Source organism: Ornithodoros turicata, chromosome 4 (assembly GCF_037126465.1).
Source record: "Ornithodoros turicata isolate Travis chromosome 4, ASM3712646v1, whole genome shotgun sequence".
Classification (NCBI taxonomy): Eukaryota; Metazoa; Arthropoda; class Arachnida; order Ixodida; family Argasidae; genus Ornithodoros; species Ornithodoros turicata.
The window spans coordinates 83271543-83290284 of NC_088204.1; the positions used below are offsets into that span (position 1 = coordinate 83271543).

At 45.0% G+C, this 18742-nt stretch overlaps 1 protein-coding gene across 2 annotated transcripts in view; it reads left to right on the plus strand.

Moving 5' to 3' along the window:
- The first annotated feature begins 13060 nt into the window (after positions 1–13060).
- Positions 13061–18742, plus strand: part of LOC135392190 (transcription factor SOX-9-like) — a 38151-nt gene continuing 32469 nt past the window's right edge. Inside the window, exons 1-2 of one of the 2 annotated variants that reach the window (XM_064622890.1) lie at positions 13061–13364; positions 17133–17557. In XM_064622890.1, coding sequence (XP_064478960.1) covers positions 17139–17557 — 419 coding nt within the window. In that variant the 5' untranslated portion in view covers positions 13061–13364; positions 17133–17138. Of the gene's footprint in view, positions 13365–16352; positions 17558–18742 lie in introns of those variants that run through there. The other variant, XM_064622889.1, reaches the window with a different exon arrangement.

Below are 18742 nucleotides of genomic sequence, written 5' to 3' on the forward strand. Positions count from 1 at the left end.
ATCGTCATCACTCATCATTGTCACCACTCATATTAGACCCCTAGCTATGGGGTAGCGTTCCACTCCTAGAGTGGAAGACCTCCCCACTTCATCACCAGAATATATATGTTGTTGTTTGTGTCCATTATTGTGCATAATGGTTCAACACAGGCTCCTCCTTCCGTTTTCAAGAAATCACGGTTGGCTAAGAGCGTGCTGTGTGGTGAAGTTCCTCACCACCACCACCACCTCATTCTGAAGAGTGCGTCATTGAACAGCTGGTCGCGCTAGTGCGACCTACGTTTCAATTTTCTTTTTCTACTTCTATTCTATTCTATTCTACAACTATATAAACAAATCAATTGACAAACGCGCATTGTTTATTGGAACCCACGTAAACTTCGCTATTCTTCGTTGGTGCCATTCTCAGGTTTCCAAACGTTTACGTCGCCCTAGCGAATTTGGTTTGTGCGCTACGTTGTGCTACTCAATGCGGTGCCTTTGCGGTGTTGTTCCCGAGAAGATTCTTTCTGTGCCGCTCATTGTTTTCGCACGGGCTTCAAGGTTCACCTTCACAAGAGACACTCAGCTTTTCGATGCAAGCACGAAGAAATGGCGTTCAATAAGGAAAGGAATGTAATGAGTGGCCATTTTTCACGCCAGTGTCTTCGAAAAGGCGCTGCCTTCGGCTCCCGGACAAAAGCTCCGCCCGCCTTTTTTTAAAATGGAACATTTATTTTCATGGTCATAAATACGTAAAAGGCTCTCCTCACCGAGACGGGTGCATATTCTACATGAACTGAGCCACTCCCCAACGTGTGAAATACGTAAAAGACTCTCCTGACTTAACCTTGGTCAGTCTCGGCACATGAACTGAGCCACTCCCCAACGTGTGAAGTACGTAAAAGACTCTCCTGACTTAACCTTGGTCAGTCTCGGCGTCTACATGAACTGAGCCACTCCCCAACGTGTGAAGTACGTAAAACACTCTCCTGACTTAACCTTGGTCAGTCTCGGCGTCTACATGAACTGAGCCACTCCCCAACGTGTGAAGTACGTAAAAGACTCTCCTGACTTAACCTTGGTCAGTCTCGGCGTCTACATGAACTGAGCCACTCCCCAACGTGTGAAATACGTAAAAGACTCTCCTGACTTAACCTTGGTCAGTCTCGGCGTCTACATGAACTGAGCCACTCCCCAACGTGTGAAATACGTAAAAGACTCTCCTGACTTAACCTTGGTCAGTCTCGGCGTCTACATGAACTGAGCCACTCCCCAACGTGTGAAGTACGTAAAACACTCTCCTGACTTAACCTTGGTCAGTCTCGGCGTCTACATGAACTGAGCCACTCCCCAACGTGTGAAGTACGTAAAAGACTCTCCTGACTTAACCTTGGTCAGTCTCGGCACATGAACTGAGCCACTCCCCAACGTGTGAAGTACGTAAAAGACTCTCCTGACTTAACCTTGGTCAGTCTCGGCGTCTACATGAACTGAGCCACTCCCCAACGTGTGAAGTACGTAAAACACTCTCCTGACTTAACCTTGGTCAGTCTCGGCGTCTACATGAACTGAGCCACTCCCCAACGTGTGAAGTACGTAAAAGACTCTCCTGACTTAACCTTGGTCAGTCTCGGCGTCTACATGAACTGAGCCACTCCCCAACGTGTGAAGTACGTAAAAGACTCTCCTGACTTAACCTTGGTCAGTCTCGGCGTCTACATGAACTGAGCCACTCCCCAACGTGTGAAGTACGTAAAAGACTCTCCTGACTTAACCTTGGTCAGTCTCGGCGTCTACATGAACTGAGCCACTCCCCAACGTGTGAAGTACGTAAAAGACTCTCCTGACTTAACCTTGGTCAGTCTCGGCGTCTACATGAACTGAGCCACTCCCCAACGTGTGAAGTACGTAAAAGACTCTCCTGACTTAACCTTGGTCAGTCTCGGCGTCTACATGAACTGAGCCACTCCCCAACGTGTGAAGTACGTAAAAGACTCTCCTGACTTAACCTTGGTCAGTCTCGGCGTCTACATGAACTGAGCCACTCCCCAACGTGTGAAGTACGTAAAAGACTCTCCTGACTTAACCTTGGTCAGTCTCGGCGTCTACATGAACTGAGCCACTCCCCAACGTGTGAAGTACGTAAAAGACTCTCCTGACTTAACCTTGGTCAGTCTCGGCGTCTACATGAACTGAGCCACTCCCCAACGTGTGAAGTACGTAAAAGACTCTCCTGACTTAACCTTGGTCAGTCTCGGCGTCTACATGAACTGAGCCACTCCCCAACGTGTGAAGTACGTAAAAGACTCTCCTGACTTAACCTTGGTCAGTCTCGGCGTCTACATGAACTGAGCCACTCCCCAACGTGTGAAGTACGTAAAAGACTCTCCTGACTTAACCTTGGTCAGTCTCGGCGTCTACATGAACTGAGCCACTCCCCAACGTGTGAAATACGTAAAAGACTCTCTTGACTTAACCTTGGTCATTCCCGACAGGTGCCCATTTTCCTCCTCAGCCAACTCAAAGAATGAGACTTTGATTGAATCGTCCTAATGATTTTTATTAGTGCCCGAGAATGTAATAAATAAAGCAGTTGCAAAAGAAGAGGTAAGTAAAGCGATGAACTTTCGTCCACGCCTTTCAGCTCCCTGACCATAGCAGTCGTGTTTTGAGAAGTCTGCGCGTCACCAGAATCCACTGACTGCATTGCGTAGCGAGAAGCAGCTCAAAAATGAGGCACAGCTGGAACGTGAAATATAGAGTGACCAGTGGCAAGAGATGCAACCGTTAATATACTAACCACCAAGGAGAACACATTGTGCAGGGACTCCTGATAATGTACAAAAGTGCATACTCATGTAGGCCCGCTCATTTTCGATCATAATTTGTCTCTCGCCTTGCACGACTCACAAAAATGTTCCGGCCTCGCTGAATGCGACACAGATTAATGCCACAAAGTACTGCACAGCGCCAGAGAGTTTTCATACAGCCGGTTGCCGTGAACTTGCAGGGGCGCTGCAAGGTCCGTTTCATGAAGGAAGATTGAACAGTGTGTCTTTCTTATGAGGCAGCGATGTTCAGCTGCATGCAGAGCGAGAGGGGCAGGCCCTGGCAAGTTTTTTCTACAGTAAATTCAGATTCGGTAATTGAGAAAATTTGAATTTACGATCTCGGCAGTGCAAATGAGCGTTTTCTTTTCTTTATTTACACAGCTTCTGACGGCAGCGAGGAAAGGGGAGAAGGTGCTTCACTCTCTCCCCCTGGGGCAAACTCTCCTCTCGACGACTCTGACTGCATGAATTGTGAACATATTGACTGAAACGAAACCATTGAATCATTGATACATTTCCAAACACAAATATCTGAATAATGCACAGCGTAGTAACCGAGGTGAAGCACCATCTCAAGTAATTTTGCACGACGTGTGGCACTTTACCACGTTTATGTTTCGTTCTTTTCAATGTTACTTCTACTGACTTTTTCATATACGCCACAGGTTTTTAATTGGCGTCAATCTTCAGCTAATCCCCCGTCCCCGTGAGGACTTTAGACATCATGTTACTTCATGAAACTTTCGTCTGTGTTCTTGTGGCCATAAATGCGGTTGGGAATATTGGCAGCATTGGAACCCACACGTTGTTATGATGCTTTTGTTTGTGAGAACCTACCGTTCTACACAACTCAACCTCACCACATAGCACGTCCTGCGCCAACCATTGCCACGAATGATATAGGGCTATCGCTTCTGATTCGAGGAGAAAGGGCGTACGCCTCCTGCTCTCTTCGAATCAGATGCAATAACCCTATTATTGGTGGCAATGGTTGGCGCAGGACGTGCTATGCGGTCGAGTTCAGTTTTTAGAGTGTAGATGTTCCGGGCTCTAGAGGGCAGCACCGAGAAGCATCCTCACAAAACAACTTGGTGTAACTCAATTGTATCAAACGATACATTTGTTTTCTCCTCGGCGCAATCCATCATTCACGTTCGTTTCTAAGCGACACCAAAATTCCGCGAAGAACGTTGTCGCGAAAAATGGACCTTTTTCGCCGACCGCACCGACGGGGCTCGCGCCCACTGGCGACAGAGGCGGGCAGCGGCGACTTTGAGTGCTGCTCCGAGCGTATCGGCCCGTAGCAACAGACATGACGGCCTCTTGCAAGCGGTCTCTTTTGCGACACAGATCTCTATCCCATCGACGCACGTGTGAAGAACCTTGTGGTTTTATTCCAACTTTATGGAGCAGACGGAACATATGTGTTATGTCTGTCAAGACACGTGCCTCTTTCTTTTTATGATCGCCACGAGTTTGTTCAGTGTATATGTTCTGCCAGAGATAATACACTCTAAAAACAGAGCTTCACCGCATAGCACGCTGCGCGCCAACCATTGCCACGAATGATGGTGTTATCACTGGTGATTGGAAGACAGAGGGGGGCGTACGCCTTTTTGTGGCAATTTCATATCCAAATTGCCACAAAAAGGCGTTCGCCCCCCTCCGTTTTCGAATCAGAAGCGATAACCCTATCAATCGTGGCAATGGTTGGCGCACAGCGTGCTATGCGGTCAAGTTCTGTTTTTAGAGTGTAGATCCCAATTGGTATACTATCTTCAGATCGAAAATCTCTACGCTTGTCTTTAACCAATTTGAGATAAGATTTTGTTCAGTGGGAATTTGTAACTGCACTCCTTCTATATGTCTCTACAGAGAGCGACTCCTTCTGTAGGAACTGACATAACAAAGCTCGGATGTTCAAGTCCAGACGTATGGACAGACTCTCATTCAGAGAGGGGTTTTCTCAAAACTGATTCCTGTCAATTTCCCCCTCTCTAAAATGCGAAAATTACGAAAACAACCGACGCGTCCACAGGGAGAAGCTATAGTTCCAAGATTTGGCGCATTAATAACTTTGGGTAATAGAGGAAAACTAAAGCACCGCAATTAGCGGTGCAGAATGACCCCAAATAGGTTCGACTTACCGGTTAATTAGGGGGTCTTTCTTTATGTGAATAACAGACAGACACATTCAGTTTGGGTTTTGTGTTCATACGGTGCAGCAGGTCTTCGTCACAACTGAAAAAAAAAAAAGCCAACTGGACTACAGTTGGTTTGTCATATCAATTAAGCGGCGCAAACAGGAACAAACAACGAGCGCTCGTCCTGTCACGTTGTTTGTCTTTTATTTTTCCCCGGTTTGCGCCGCTTAATTGATACGAAAAGAAAAAGCACTCTGCGTGCGGCAAACAAAATGCATATACGTGTACATGCAACTATGTATGCACCCTGCAGCTAATACTATGAAAATTCCCCTTCCAACGCCCCAGGAAGTGCTGGTAACGGGAAATATTCCTACTGCGAGCCAACACGGTTGCATTTGAAGCTGAGGAGTGTAAATAAGGGCCACTCGTTGTGAGAGACAAGAGTTCTCCCTTGATCATCCTCGCAAACAGGGACGTCGATTGTGACTAGCTTCTGATAGAGGTCACTGTTGTTTGGCAAGGTGTTGAATGAGGTTGTAAATGTATTTCATTCAGGTTTTCCTAACTGACAAATCGAAGGATATTTCTTCCTCTAGTGGTCGCGCTATCTTTTTCGCACGGTCAACGTCACTTAACTCGGTCTCGCCGTTGTTTGCCAGCGCACGCCAAACAGACAGGCAAAAAACAAACAAAAAAAGTGCCGCACATTTGTAAGTAGCTATCCGATGAGGCGCTGCTGCCAATGACGGTTGACCCCAGTTGAGTCATCTCAACGTCAGTTGAATCCAACTAGAGATCAACTGGCAAAAGGAGCGCTTCGTGTTGGCTTTTATTGGGCACGCTCTTTCGGACGAAAAGGGTACCGTGCAGTCATCATAAAATACGCTCGTGCAAAAAAAAAATAGTACCAATGTAAAATAAAGAGCTCGATTTTATCCATGTACAATAATCGCGTGACGCAGACAGCTGTCTCGAATGGGTATATATCGTTCCAACAACATCCAGGGAGTAAATATTATCGGAAGCACATCCTGTACAGCTGTTACGTCACCAAAATGATCCTAAAACCAAGAGGCGAGAAAAGCTTTTTCTGGTGAGAAACGGAGGTCACGGTTTCACGCAACTTCTCTTTTGCTTGTCTCGTCTCGTGACGGCTATATCCGCCCAGACAAAGCCTCCCCATTGTTGCCAACCGAAGGCTGAATTTTTCCTTCTTTGAGGAGTTCTTGTGGAACTCTGCTCCAAAGACCGTCTGGAACCTGCGTGTTCCTCCGAAGAATTTCAGGCGCTTTCCGGCCGTTCATACATCAGTGTCACAGCCACGGCCCGTTGGAGTTCATCCCAGGTCCTGCAGAATAAAGCTCGAGCATTGTCACTTACCAGGAATGTGCCAGATATTTCTGGTACGACTTCTGCTCAAGGGTTTTTCGAACGCCTCCTTCCTTTCGTGTGGGAATTCGTGAGCGGGGGTGAGATCCGTTTTGTTCCTGTGCAAGGATAGTTGAATAATGTTTTGGGTGTCTCTCATCCTTTGTTGGATGGCGACAGTCTGTGCTCTATAATGAGAGCTCAATTTTTTTTTCTTTCTTTCGTGGGCGATATGAATTAGGAAGACCACGTTCTGTAAAAAGTGCTCGGCAGACAAAAAACAAAAAGATTGACAACGATGAAAGGTTATACAGCGTCGTGACTGCATGAGGCAGAAATAACCAAGCAGGGACCTTCACTACAGGCTTCTTTAGATTATCTCGGTGTTTTTTGTTTTTTTTAGCGATGTCACATCCAGTGACTTGTCCCGTTTTTACATACGTCATCCACCAAGTCATCCGGTTGGTGTTCAAAGAAGGTCGTTATCTGTTGTCGTTGATGCCAATAACTGAGTGCTCGAGACACTTTGTTGTAGTTTAGAGCTTCCTCATACTTTCTTCTCTGTCCTCGAGCTTTGGATGCAGTCTTTTGCAAAAACGTTGTTCATCCTTGTGGAGAGATAATCCAGCATTATCTCATCGGAGTGGAAGATAAATGAAAATAGTGAACAACAACTAACATCGCACCGCCTCTCTTTAAAACAACATTCTTCCCAAGAAAGAGAAGGAAAGCTTTGTTTCATAAGCAGTGGAGGGTGCTACCGAAAGAACAACACGACAGTCGGTTGGATGCAACAACCGCGTCTTTTGTTCGACGGAGGTGTCTCAGTCAAGAATGTGTCGCAGGGAAATACGATGGATGGTCCTTGTGCTCCAACTGATAGCGCCGTGTGAGACCATTCGTGTTTCAGAGTGTACCGACCGTATTCAATTAGCGACAATGTTTTCACGGCATTTCTTAACTCTATAGTACACTCTAAAAACTCATCTTCACCGCATAGCATTGCCACGAATGATAGGGTTATCGCTTCTGATTCCAAGAGAGAGGTGGGCTTCACCGCATAGCACGCTGAAGGCCAACCATTGTCTCGATGGATCATGTGAAAAGCGCGAGGCGTACGCCTTTTTGTGAAAAAGGCTTTTATATGCCTCACAGAGCCACTCCTGTGCGTCCTGGGCCGACTTCTAAGTGTCACAAAACGCCTCCCGAAATCAGGACAGAGGACAATGTGATTTGAGATTATGTTTGGCCAGCTGCGTGCTATGTGGTCAAGTTCGTTTATGAGAGTGTATCATTCATGGCAATGGTTGGTACAGAGCGTGCTGTGCGGTGAGTTTTTAGAGTCGCATTATATTGTCCCAGAAATACTAAGAAAATTTGATGAAATCGAGGAGAGCACGAAAGGGGGAACAAGCATAGAAATTTGCTCATCTAGTGTCTGAGTGCATTCCTCATTAAGCCTCACTTGAAACGTGGCTGCTTTCCATGAATTAAGCAGCCCTCCTTGTGGTGGCTTTTGGCAGCCATCATGAAGCGGAGAACAGAGCCTTCCATTCAGTCAGCCGGCGTCAGCTAGTTGTGATAGATGGCGCACCGCAGACTCTATAGCTTTCATCTATTTCCAGACCTTCATAGCCCGAAAAATTCCTGATGCTTCAAAAGCGTGATGGGTGCGCACACACAGTATCTACGAGTCGGGTGAGAACTCAGAGAACTACGAGAACTCAGTGGCTGTGAAAGGCCTTTTAATACAAGGTATTACGGAAGTATATAAGAGCGAATATTGCCTTGTGTCAAAAACCATAACTGTCTGTGTATAAACTCCAGCTTTCATATAACCAGAGATGTCTTTTTCCGACGCGTACTTTACGCAAACCATTGACGGAGAGTTACATGTGTTGCTACATAAAGCTAATTACGGTCACGAATTATGCTAGTAATATAGGAGCAATCAACGAGTTGCATCAAGTATTATACCAATGCAAGATATGTCACCGGCCTTGGTTGATGACCCCGAGTATGCGATCCCAGCTATACTTGGTGACAAGTTGCTTAGATACGCCTTCTAACGCAGGGACGGTGTACACTATGCCGCAAAGTAGCAGATAGGCATTTTATGTTTACAGCATAGTTTAATACAGGCGCAGTGCTTGTAAACTTAGCGTAACAAGTTATTCGTGTGACAGAATAGGGAACGTGAGGGATACATCTACCATATGTGCCTCATTCAGGCCTCTGTAACTGTGCCCGTCAAACAGTGCGACATCGTCATCAGTTGATACTACAAGTGGTGGAGCCTCGTCAGTTATGCAAATCGTGTTGCCTGTCCAAGGGTGTCCTCCCGCCAGCCTTGCTACGTGTTCATTTTGCATCAGTTAATTCGTCCTATATTCCCCTGCAACCCCCGGCTACATAGAATTAGCCGTTTAGATTAATAGCAAGTCGGCTTTTGCCTGGCTGACCTTTTCTTTTTGCTTGCCTCTTTTTTTTTCTCGTAATAAACATACCCCCCCCCAGACTTGTACGTCTTTGGAGTATTGTATTTAAAATACTGTATTTTAAATACAATTTGCGGTATTTTGGTACTTTACTCAATACTTTTTGTTTTGTGTATTTATACCCTATTTAAAATACATTTTCTGGTATTTTGTACTCAATACTCTAATTACATATTTTGGATCTCCCTCTCAAACTTTCTGTGTCTCGTCTTTCCATTATCTTGCTTGTTCAGTGGAAATTTCCTGAGTCCCTCGGACATGACCCGGACACTGGCCCTTCTTGGAAGTCCCCATTTAGAGATCTTGCCCCGTGTGTCCTTGGCAATCCTTGGCCAGTGAGGGTTCTATTCTGTGTGCCTTGACGCGGTTACGCCGAATTCTGGCCTCACCGCGCAGGGACTTGCTAGAAGTTTGCTTTGTTCTGGGTCACATACTTAGTGGAGTTATGTGGTACCTCTTTGTCATCTTCATGACTCCTATCAGACAGCGGCGGCTAGCGCAGTGCGCGAGGTTTACGTGATTCATGTCACATAGCGGCGACTTGCCGCATTGACCAGTGACTTTTTGCGTTCAATGATAAATAGTATCTTAATTGTATTTCAAATACTTTTTGAAGTATTTTGTACTCTATCTTAATTACATTCTAACGTTAGTATTTATTATCTTATCTTAAATACATTTTTGAGTACCTTGTATATGTCTGCCCCCCCGTTTATATTTGCGCAATTTGTCGGGGTATCTCTTAAAGAATAACGGTTATTTTGTATGGCCAGTGCAAAACAAGATTTGTTCTAGCCTGCGGAGATAAAATTGTAAAGTTTTCTTTCCTGTACAAAATAATGGAGTAACTTTTTTGCCTCACGTTCCCCTACTTGTCTAGCAAACGTGGAGGTGGACACGCACAACATGAAGCGCTCCATGCATGTTGTGCGTGTCTTTTGTTTTTACCGCTTTTACGTTATGAAAGTCTGTCACCAACAAGCCCAAAGGGGTGTTTTAATGAATATAAATCGAAATCCTTCATTCAGTTCAATGACTATTGAACAACAACAATAAATGATGGAGAAGTGATGATGACGTGGAATATTTCCATTGACCATTGAAATGACAGCTGTACGATCGACATTTTGATGACGAGTCTGTCAAGAAGCGGGAATTTGTAGTTGTTAAAGGGTAATTTATAAAAGTCAAGAACGGAATATATTTGTAGTTTGTTTATTATGCCACATTATTATCCTAGTTTCCTCATATCCCGAGATGACTCCATCACGTTGTCCGAATGGCGTTGTTGTTGAATTGAATGTTCTTTTAAGTTCCTCCAATGGACGACATTGTCTTCATTGCAAAGAGCTTTTAAAGTCAGGATCCATGCAGACAATGCTTTTCTGAACACTGGGTATACCAAGGAGTGGAAAGAAGCGAAAAGTGAATGCATTATTGAAAATCATCTCCCAATCTACCTTTCTAATGCATTTTCCTAGATCTTGAAAAGGCGTCCTTGCAACTCGTATTTATTTTATCCTCAGCGGTTAGTTCCCCTTATTATCACCGGCTGTGCTGTCTAAGGTTTTCCAAGACTTTCCCCTGCCCAGGACGCCCCCCTTCCTGCTCATAGCCACAGTTGCTTCGCGGTGCTAACGTGGAATTAATAAAAAAAGAATATGACGCGTCCTTTTCCGTCGACCATCCGTGCAACAAATGAGCCGCTTCGGTGGCACATTTTTCTCTAAAAGGTTCCAAAAGGGCTTTAGAGGTTATGTTTTTTCACGAAATTTTTAAATAGTGAGCGGCTCCCACTCATTCACACAGTGCATAGCTTGTAGGCGGTATCGCACGCATAAACACTCGTAAAAAAAGAAAGTTCTTCGATTGGTGCACCCGATTATTTAGCCCGTGGATTTAACTGAAACACCCCGTGTATCCCCCCATACTTTTGCTGAAAATACAAAACAAGTTGCATGACATCTGCAACAACGCCATCTCGCTTACGTGAACACTCCGTTTGTATAATAGCGAATTGGGAAAAGATAGTCTCGGCTTAGACACGTTGGTTGACTTTTAGCAATAGCTGTCATCCGAGTGCACTTTCTTTTATACGCGTGTCTGCACAGACACTGAACAGACGTTCCGCTCAAGCACAAGAGGAAACTGCTGCGTTTCATTTTTTATTTTTTATTTTATTTTTATTTTTTTAGTACACGGTGAGTCGGAAAGCTGTACTTATCACTGTGGTCCGCTCCAGGCGGATACGTAATCCGTTTGTAACCAAAATACTTTTCGATACGAATTTTAGAAAAAAGTATACCGATACAGGAAAAAGTAGCGCTTACGGTAAAGGCATTACACTAGCAGCGACGTAACTATTTTGGATGATAATCAATAGCGGGAAACTTGATCTGAACGGGCTCGGCTGAATCTGGAATTGTTTACCATATAGAGCGACACGTCCGACCTGTCGTCACTTGGCGTTCAAATCCATCCTGTGTGAAGTACTATAGCTGTGGCTAGCACGGGGAAACATACATGCTGTCATCATCATTTCTTCTTCGTTTACACTCTTAAAAATGAAGCGCATAGCACGCTCTTAGCCAACCATCATCTCGAATGATATCGTTATCTGCCCTGATTTGTTGAAAACGCCATTTTTGTGACAATTATGAGCAGCATATGTTTTCGTTGTTCCCTGTATACTTCCGTGCACGCTCCTCATGTGCCGACACCTGGTGCCCGAAGTAAATAAATAAAGTACCTTTCTCTAAGAGCGCGCTCCATTCGTGCACATTCTCAATTAATTGTGAAACGATGAAAACAGAAAGGGCCATCGGTATGAGCGGCACCATCGCCCACTGCACAAGGGTATCGCATAGCGGGTCATACTCCATGAGTCCCCAACACTAATGACCCTAGCAAGAGTTTGACGTCATCACTTACATCCACCAATGGAAAGAGGCGTCATCTCTGATGAGTGCTATTTTAAACGGGAGAGGGTGCTTTCTCCTTTCCCATTCGTGGAGCGGCTTCCTTTTTTCGGTGCTTTTTGATGACTGTCGCTGCCTAATGATCCGATATGTCCCCTGCAAGAAAACGGCACTTTTGTCGGGTTTTGGCTGTGGCGTGCTCACCATTAATTCAGCCTCTCATATTAACCTCTTTCAAGTGGCTACCACGGGGACGTTGATGTCGATGTTGATGTTGTCAAAAAAATAAGTGTCATCGTCACTTTTCCATCATTTATTGTTGTTGTTGTTGTTGCCTGTGTTCGTGTGACAAAAAAAAGAAAGAACGAGTGACTGAGCGGCAGAGTTGTACGTAACGCGTTTCAAGGAACGCGTTACTGTTTTTGGTCACCAAGTAACAACTTAGGTACATTCTAAAAATGTAACTAGTAACACACTTAGTTACAAAATTGGTAACGCGTTGCTTCAAGTTACGCTTTACTGTGACCAACCAATACCGCCATTTATAGTTTTTGTCTGGCTGAAGCAGCGGATTTCCGGTCTATGAAGACAACTGCTGACGAAGAAGACTACCCTCTATCGAGGATGAAATACAATTTCCCTGGCAACTATTCCTCAAAGTGGCGGTCCTTTGGAGCACGTCAGTAGAGCGCTGCGGACGTATTCACGAGGAAGCGAATCTGACACAAACTTTGAGCACCAGCTGCTACTCAAGTGCAATTCATCATGGATGAGCTGAAAAAATAAGTAGACGATGCTTTCGTATTACTGCTGTTTCGTATGCAAATGTAACCTATAGAAGTATCTCGTAACGTCCAAGTAATGCGAACGCGTTCCTTCTATTTGTTAATAATGGGTAACGTATTGGGTTACTATTTTTCGAAGGAACGCGTAACGTATTTCGTTCCTTTCATTCTTTTTTGTTTTTGTCGATAACGTGTACGGCTCTGCGGAGCAGGGAGCAAACTAGGTATCATTGCTCGTATGTGGATAAGAAGAAATCGATTAAAACGTATTTCATTCGCAGCAGTGGTAAAGCCAGCAGAGAACACCATCTATTTTGACGTAAACGAAGGATTCCAGCTAATCCCATTAAGAAGGACTCGTATGAAAAGTACACATTTTACGAGCTTTATTTATCTTTGCCCTTCTTCATAAACACGACTTGGAATGCGGAGTGCAGTCACATGACAGTTATGGAGGCCATATACCTTGTCTCGTTCCGGCCAGGGGGCGTGCTCAGCTACAAATCAAACCCTGCGCGTGGTGGTCTGGGAAGCTTATGTCAATGCGCGGGTTTCGTGGAACAGTTTATGCGGGTAAGAGGAAATCAATGTAGGGTTCACGAATTTCATTGTTTCAAGAAGGACAAAATTCTATCATGGGCCACAATGTGACCTCTGAGGTAAAAACCACTTAATGATGTCACTCAAGTCAAAATGGTTTGTTTACAACAAAGGAGCGCAATTTTCATTTGCGCCGTTTACAACATTGGTTACTCGCGTGAGATGAAAGGAAGCGAAACAACAATGGTGGCCTTTCATTTCGTCTGCAACACCTCGGCCGCCATCGAAGCACAAGGTACGTTCTTGTGTTATCTGCGGAGCAAATGACACTCGACGTCTTCCATAGACCACGAACCAAGTCACGAACCTTTCAGGATATGAGCCTTTGCAATGAGTCATTCAAGTTTCCTATGTGGTCGTACTAATTTATTAATTGGAGGTTTTCTAGTGGAACATAGCCTTTTAGAACAAATGGATTTACGCTCCTGCGCGTGAGCAATGACGATCGACAGATCGGTTCAACTTATTCGGACAACGGTATTCGCTGCTCTTCCACCGAACGAACACTCTTCTGGAGTCTTCTCAAACACATCTGTTTCGATGGGACGACAAAATCTTGCACGTGATCATGAAGACCCTCTTCGCACATGTTAACCGGCCAGATGTCATTTGTTGTGAACAGAAAAACTGCTTCTCGCGCAGGCGGCGCTTTGATGCGGCAAAACAAATCCTAGGTAGGCGACTTTACGTTGATGACGACACGTGTGTTTTACAACCATCGCCATCTGTGATTCGCCCGAGTTTTCTTGCACTGTTTATCTCCAGATAGTCGTTAAAAGCGCACGCAATTTTGCATCCGGTAAATACATATCTAATTATAAACGCCAACACAATTCCTTTGAAATTGAACTATAGAAAGTGTACTCGCCTGGAACATCGTGTGTCCGGTAAAAGCCAATAGAATTCAAACCTGGTGAAGGAGGGACATTTATTCCTCTTCCGACAGATATTCACCAATCCTTCTCCCGAAAGGGAACGAGTACTGCCATAATGTTACTAATCATTCCAGATTAGCCCGGAATGGAATGGAACGATGGCAGTTTTGGTTTCTGCCCCTTTGCACCGCACACGGTCAACAGTGAAATAACCTTGTCCTTTTTCCGTGCTTGGTAATGTCACTAGCACTGCACTTTACCGGTTCTTTTCTTTTATTGAGGGAATGGTTGCCAAGCCATTCCAGGAGTGGAACGGAATGGGAGACCCCATTCCGCAACTCTGCATCCTCCCTATGTCGGACCCAATGTATATTGAAAATACATTGGGAGCGAATTCCGGACAAACCTCGGAAGTAGTGCTCAATCAGTCATTAGAGTGAGATTTCAACGTTGTGCTACGTTGTGTGCAAACGATTGCTCTGTCCCTTTGTTGAAACTGCTCCAAACAGGAAACCCAAGTCTGCTGTTTTCTTTATACTAATTCAACTGACGCCCGATTTTATTTTTCCATCCACCAAAAGAAAGGAAACGGAGGATTTATGTTACGAGTAGCAGAATACGTCTGGAGACCAGTTCAATTTCTCCTTTTTTCTTCTTCTTACAAACAAACAAACGCTCATATAGTGGAATAAAATCATCGGAAAGTGATTTTCCTGCCACCGTAGTCAAGTTTTGCGGTGCCTTCCAAGTTGTATTAAGAACAAACATTGGCTGCCCTTTCAGGTCAAACTGGGCATTCTTTTTTCATTTCATTTTCCGATTCTTATCCTCGGGTGCCCGTTTTGGCTCTTCCACGATCGTCATAAATGGAAGCCTATCAAAAGGCCGAAAATCATAACGCCGAACTATCATAAGGCCGAAAAATTTGAACGCCGAACTATCATAAGGCCGAAAGCCAAAAGGCCGAAAAATCATAACGCCGAAGTGTCAGAAGGCCGAAAGCCAAAAGGCCGAAAAATAATAAGGCCAGGCAATGAGAAGACCGAAAGTCAGAAGGCCGAAAATCAGAACACCGAACCGAACACCGAAATAAAACGGCCATTGAAACAGGAGACCTATATAGTGTAAGCATCCCTGTGAATGACCACTGAAAGGGAATTGCTCTTTTCATTTAAAAAAAAGCAATGAACTATAGCCTCGTATTGCCAACCTAATCTAGCAATAATATATAATATGTTTACTACAAAGAGGAAGTGTGTGGTAGGTGAATGCCAGTGAATGACTTGTATCACGCACTGAATGAATTGTAGAGGAAATGGTGTTTCTCTACATTTTTTAACCCGAACCTGATTGCCACAGTGGTTCACATCTCTACTTTTCCTTTTTGTTTTCCCCTAAGTTATCGAAAGTACTTTGTTAATGCGATGTTCGACGAAACGATTTATTTGTTGTATTAATTCCCAACAAGTTTATTCTATTTAATCTGTAGAGCTTTTTTTTCTTTTTTTGTCGCAGTTGGAATACCATTTCTCGTATCCTGGGTTCCTCATTTGTCGGCGTTTCGATAATTCGGTTTTGTGACTTTTCGGCCTTGTGATTTTTCGGTATTTTGAATTTTCGGCCTTCCGGTTTTCGGCCTTATAATTGTTCGATGTTTTGATTTTTCGGCCTTTTGAGTTTTGGTCTTTTGATAATTCGGCCTTGTGAGTTTCGGCCTTATGATTGCCACCCGTCATAAATAAAAGTCATTTCGAATCATATGTATGTGACGTCATGTGATTCTCTCAAGAAATTTTCCCGCGTCTTTTTCTTGACCAAGAAACAGCCCTGAAATTGGGACAGAGGTGGATTACCGATGGCTGACTTGACAAGGATCGACATGTCCTTGCCTCACGTTGTTCGACAACGTCCCGGATGTGTACGCCTACTATGAATCGCTTTCTCACTGCAAGGACAATCTGAGAAAAGAATATCCATTTGTGTTGATCTATCACGCGTTCTTTGACCGACGGAGGTCACCGTTCCTTATGTAGGTGTCTCACTCATCCCTCCCAATTTTTTTCTTCTGTCCGTCATCATCGTGAGTCTTATTTTTAAAAGGGGACTTTTACGGTGCTCTTGATGATCCAGGAGAGCCGCAACATCCGTTTTGATGTCGAATAAGTAATTTCCTTCCCTGAAGCGTCACGAATGACGCCTCCAAACGAAACTGGAAATCCTGTAAAAATCCGCATCTGTGAAATGTCTCTACTTAATTGTATTAGATGAGCTCGGAGGAGACCTTTCGATCATTTCACTATATCAAAGGGACATGTGTATATGGGTGAACATCTCTTTTCTCTCTCTCCTACCAACATCATCATAGCGGTTTGACATGAAAGCCCTGAATCTTGTTTATATCATTATGGACGGATTCCTTTTGGAAACACGTTTACTGGTCATCCAACAAGTCCGATACTGAAGAACGCTTTTCTCCGCTTCAATCGACGCAGTTCAGATAAACGGCCACATAGAACACCCCAGATTATCCGCGTAAAGACCCCATTATATCTCGAGCAAAATGCATTTTTTGAAGAGAACGTCCATTAAACAACTCCTCCTGCCTAACAAGATAACCCCCGTCGCGAATTCATCCAAACCAACTTTGAAAGGCGTTCCCTATTTTGCAAATTCTCGCCCCTCCATTGGTCGACGACCTCCCATCTAAGCCCACCCTCTGGTCCCACCTTCATGATCCAGTAATAACTTCTCTCTCCCCAGAAGGGGGGATTACGAACCTCCTCACGCGACCGAGGATAACATTTCCACTAATTCGACTCGACGTCCGAGCACGCGACGACGGCTCCGCAAGTTTGTGTGTCTCGCTCGGACGAAAGTGGTGTTTTGTGGTGCGAGCGTTGTGTGTGTGTGTGTGTGATCGTAACAGCGTCCCATTTTTGAACGGTGTGAGCCGTTCGAGAGTGCTCCCTTCGTACGAAGATCAACTGAGGAGGAGAAAGTTAGCTCAAGAATCTTCAAAGGAGCCCATATGGGACAGTCATGTGGATTGTTTGATGTGACCAAGTCTTGATTACGTCTGCAATGCTTCCATCGTAATCACCGATACCGTCTCGCAACCTTCCACATAGAGAACGATGCCAGTGACACCACGGAATCGATACACTGACGACGCCTTCTTCCACAAGAAGGTCATTGAGCTTGTGACTATGGAACCCGCAGAGTCCCGGAGGTCTTCTCTACAACGTCATCGGCGTGATCCCGAAATGGACCAAGATGTCTGTTCCGGCGATGAAGACGTGTCATGTACAGAGGCAGACCAGCTGCAGAACAATCCAGGGATACAGGCTGCAGTCAGCAAGGTGCTTCAGAGTTACGATTGGTCACTCGTGGCCAAGACGACCAAACAGCGTGCTTCTGAAAAGAAAAGACAGCACGTGAAAAGGCCCATGAACGCTTTTATGGTCTGGGCTCAAGCAGCGAGAAGGAAGTTGGCCGATCAGTATCCGCATCTACATAATGCAGAACTCAGCAAGACACTGGGGAAGCTCTGGAGGTAAGTCCCTTCAGAAAACCACTTGACAGACCTTGATGGTCGTTTATCATTGCTTCACATTATGGAGACTTGCGACAAAATTTTTCTTGCGCTCAGACCATTGCTGCTCAACCAAATAATATTGATCGCAATAATAGCCAAATACTAATGGTTGCCCGTCGTGTTCAAGTAATGTGACAGCGACACGGAAAGAGCAGTATTTCATGTGGCAAAATGCTGCTGAAACAGGACCAGAAAAGGTAGCAAAGAAAATATTCCCACGTGCCCGTGAACTATATAGGGCGCAGCAAATGAAGGAAAAATCGAATCGCACCAATACTAAATAAATAGAATTCAGGTAATTCATGAAAAAGCCAATGAGTGCCATGATGTTCCCTCGATAGGAATGCACGCTATGATGTCATGAGGTGTTTAGGTGTCTGGATCCTACCCCAGTGCACTGATATAGCATGACGCCTAGAGTTCGTCCAGTAGGATTTTAAGAAAGTCATAATTCACACGTAGCGCGGTCATAAGCACTGGTTTGCACTAACGTTGACGTGTTCCCTCGTGTGTCGGCGGCAGGTGTCCTGAGGTTGTGTTGCTGATATCCAACTTGTACCGAAACAACGCGGTAACGATCAGCCACAGTTGAGTGAAGGGCTTGGCATGTTGAAGGACGCCACAGTTCAAGGCCCAGGGTTGACACCATGGCTGGATCGCTTTTTCAGAGTACTATATGATGGAGCGCAGCAGTATTACCGCCTTCATTGTTCCCTCTCATGTGGCACTGCAAAGCAAACCATTCTATCCTAATGTCTTGTGCATCACTAGGATCTTCACGTTCACTGGTGCCAGAGGTACTCGGATACTTTTGCTCCCTATGCGCTGCAGTGCTGCTTTTGAGTCGGTGTATACCATCCAGAAATATAGGGTTGGTACTAGAGTAGTGCACGGGCTCGGGCTTACCCAAAAGCTCGAGCCCGGCGTCGGCTGGGCCGTATTGCGAAATTCCTTCTTTTCACGGGTCGTGCCATGGCCCGTTTAATTGCGGTTAGGTAGGGCTAGGACCTGTGTAACCCCACATTTTGCTTCCCATGGTCAACTTTTAGATCCCGCTTCACTGGGCGTGGCCGGCAAACGTAGAAATTATTCTTGGCCCGGGCCAGATGTCGTGAGGCCGGGACGGTAAATCCGGAAGGCCGG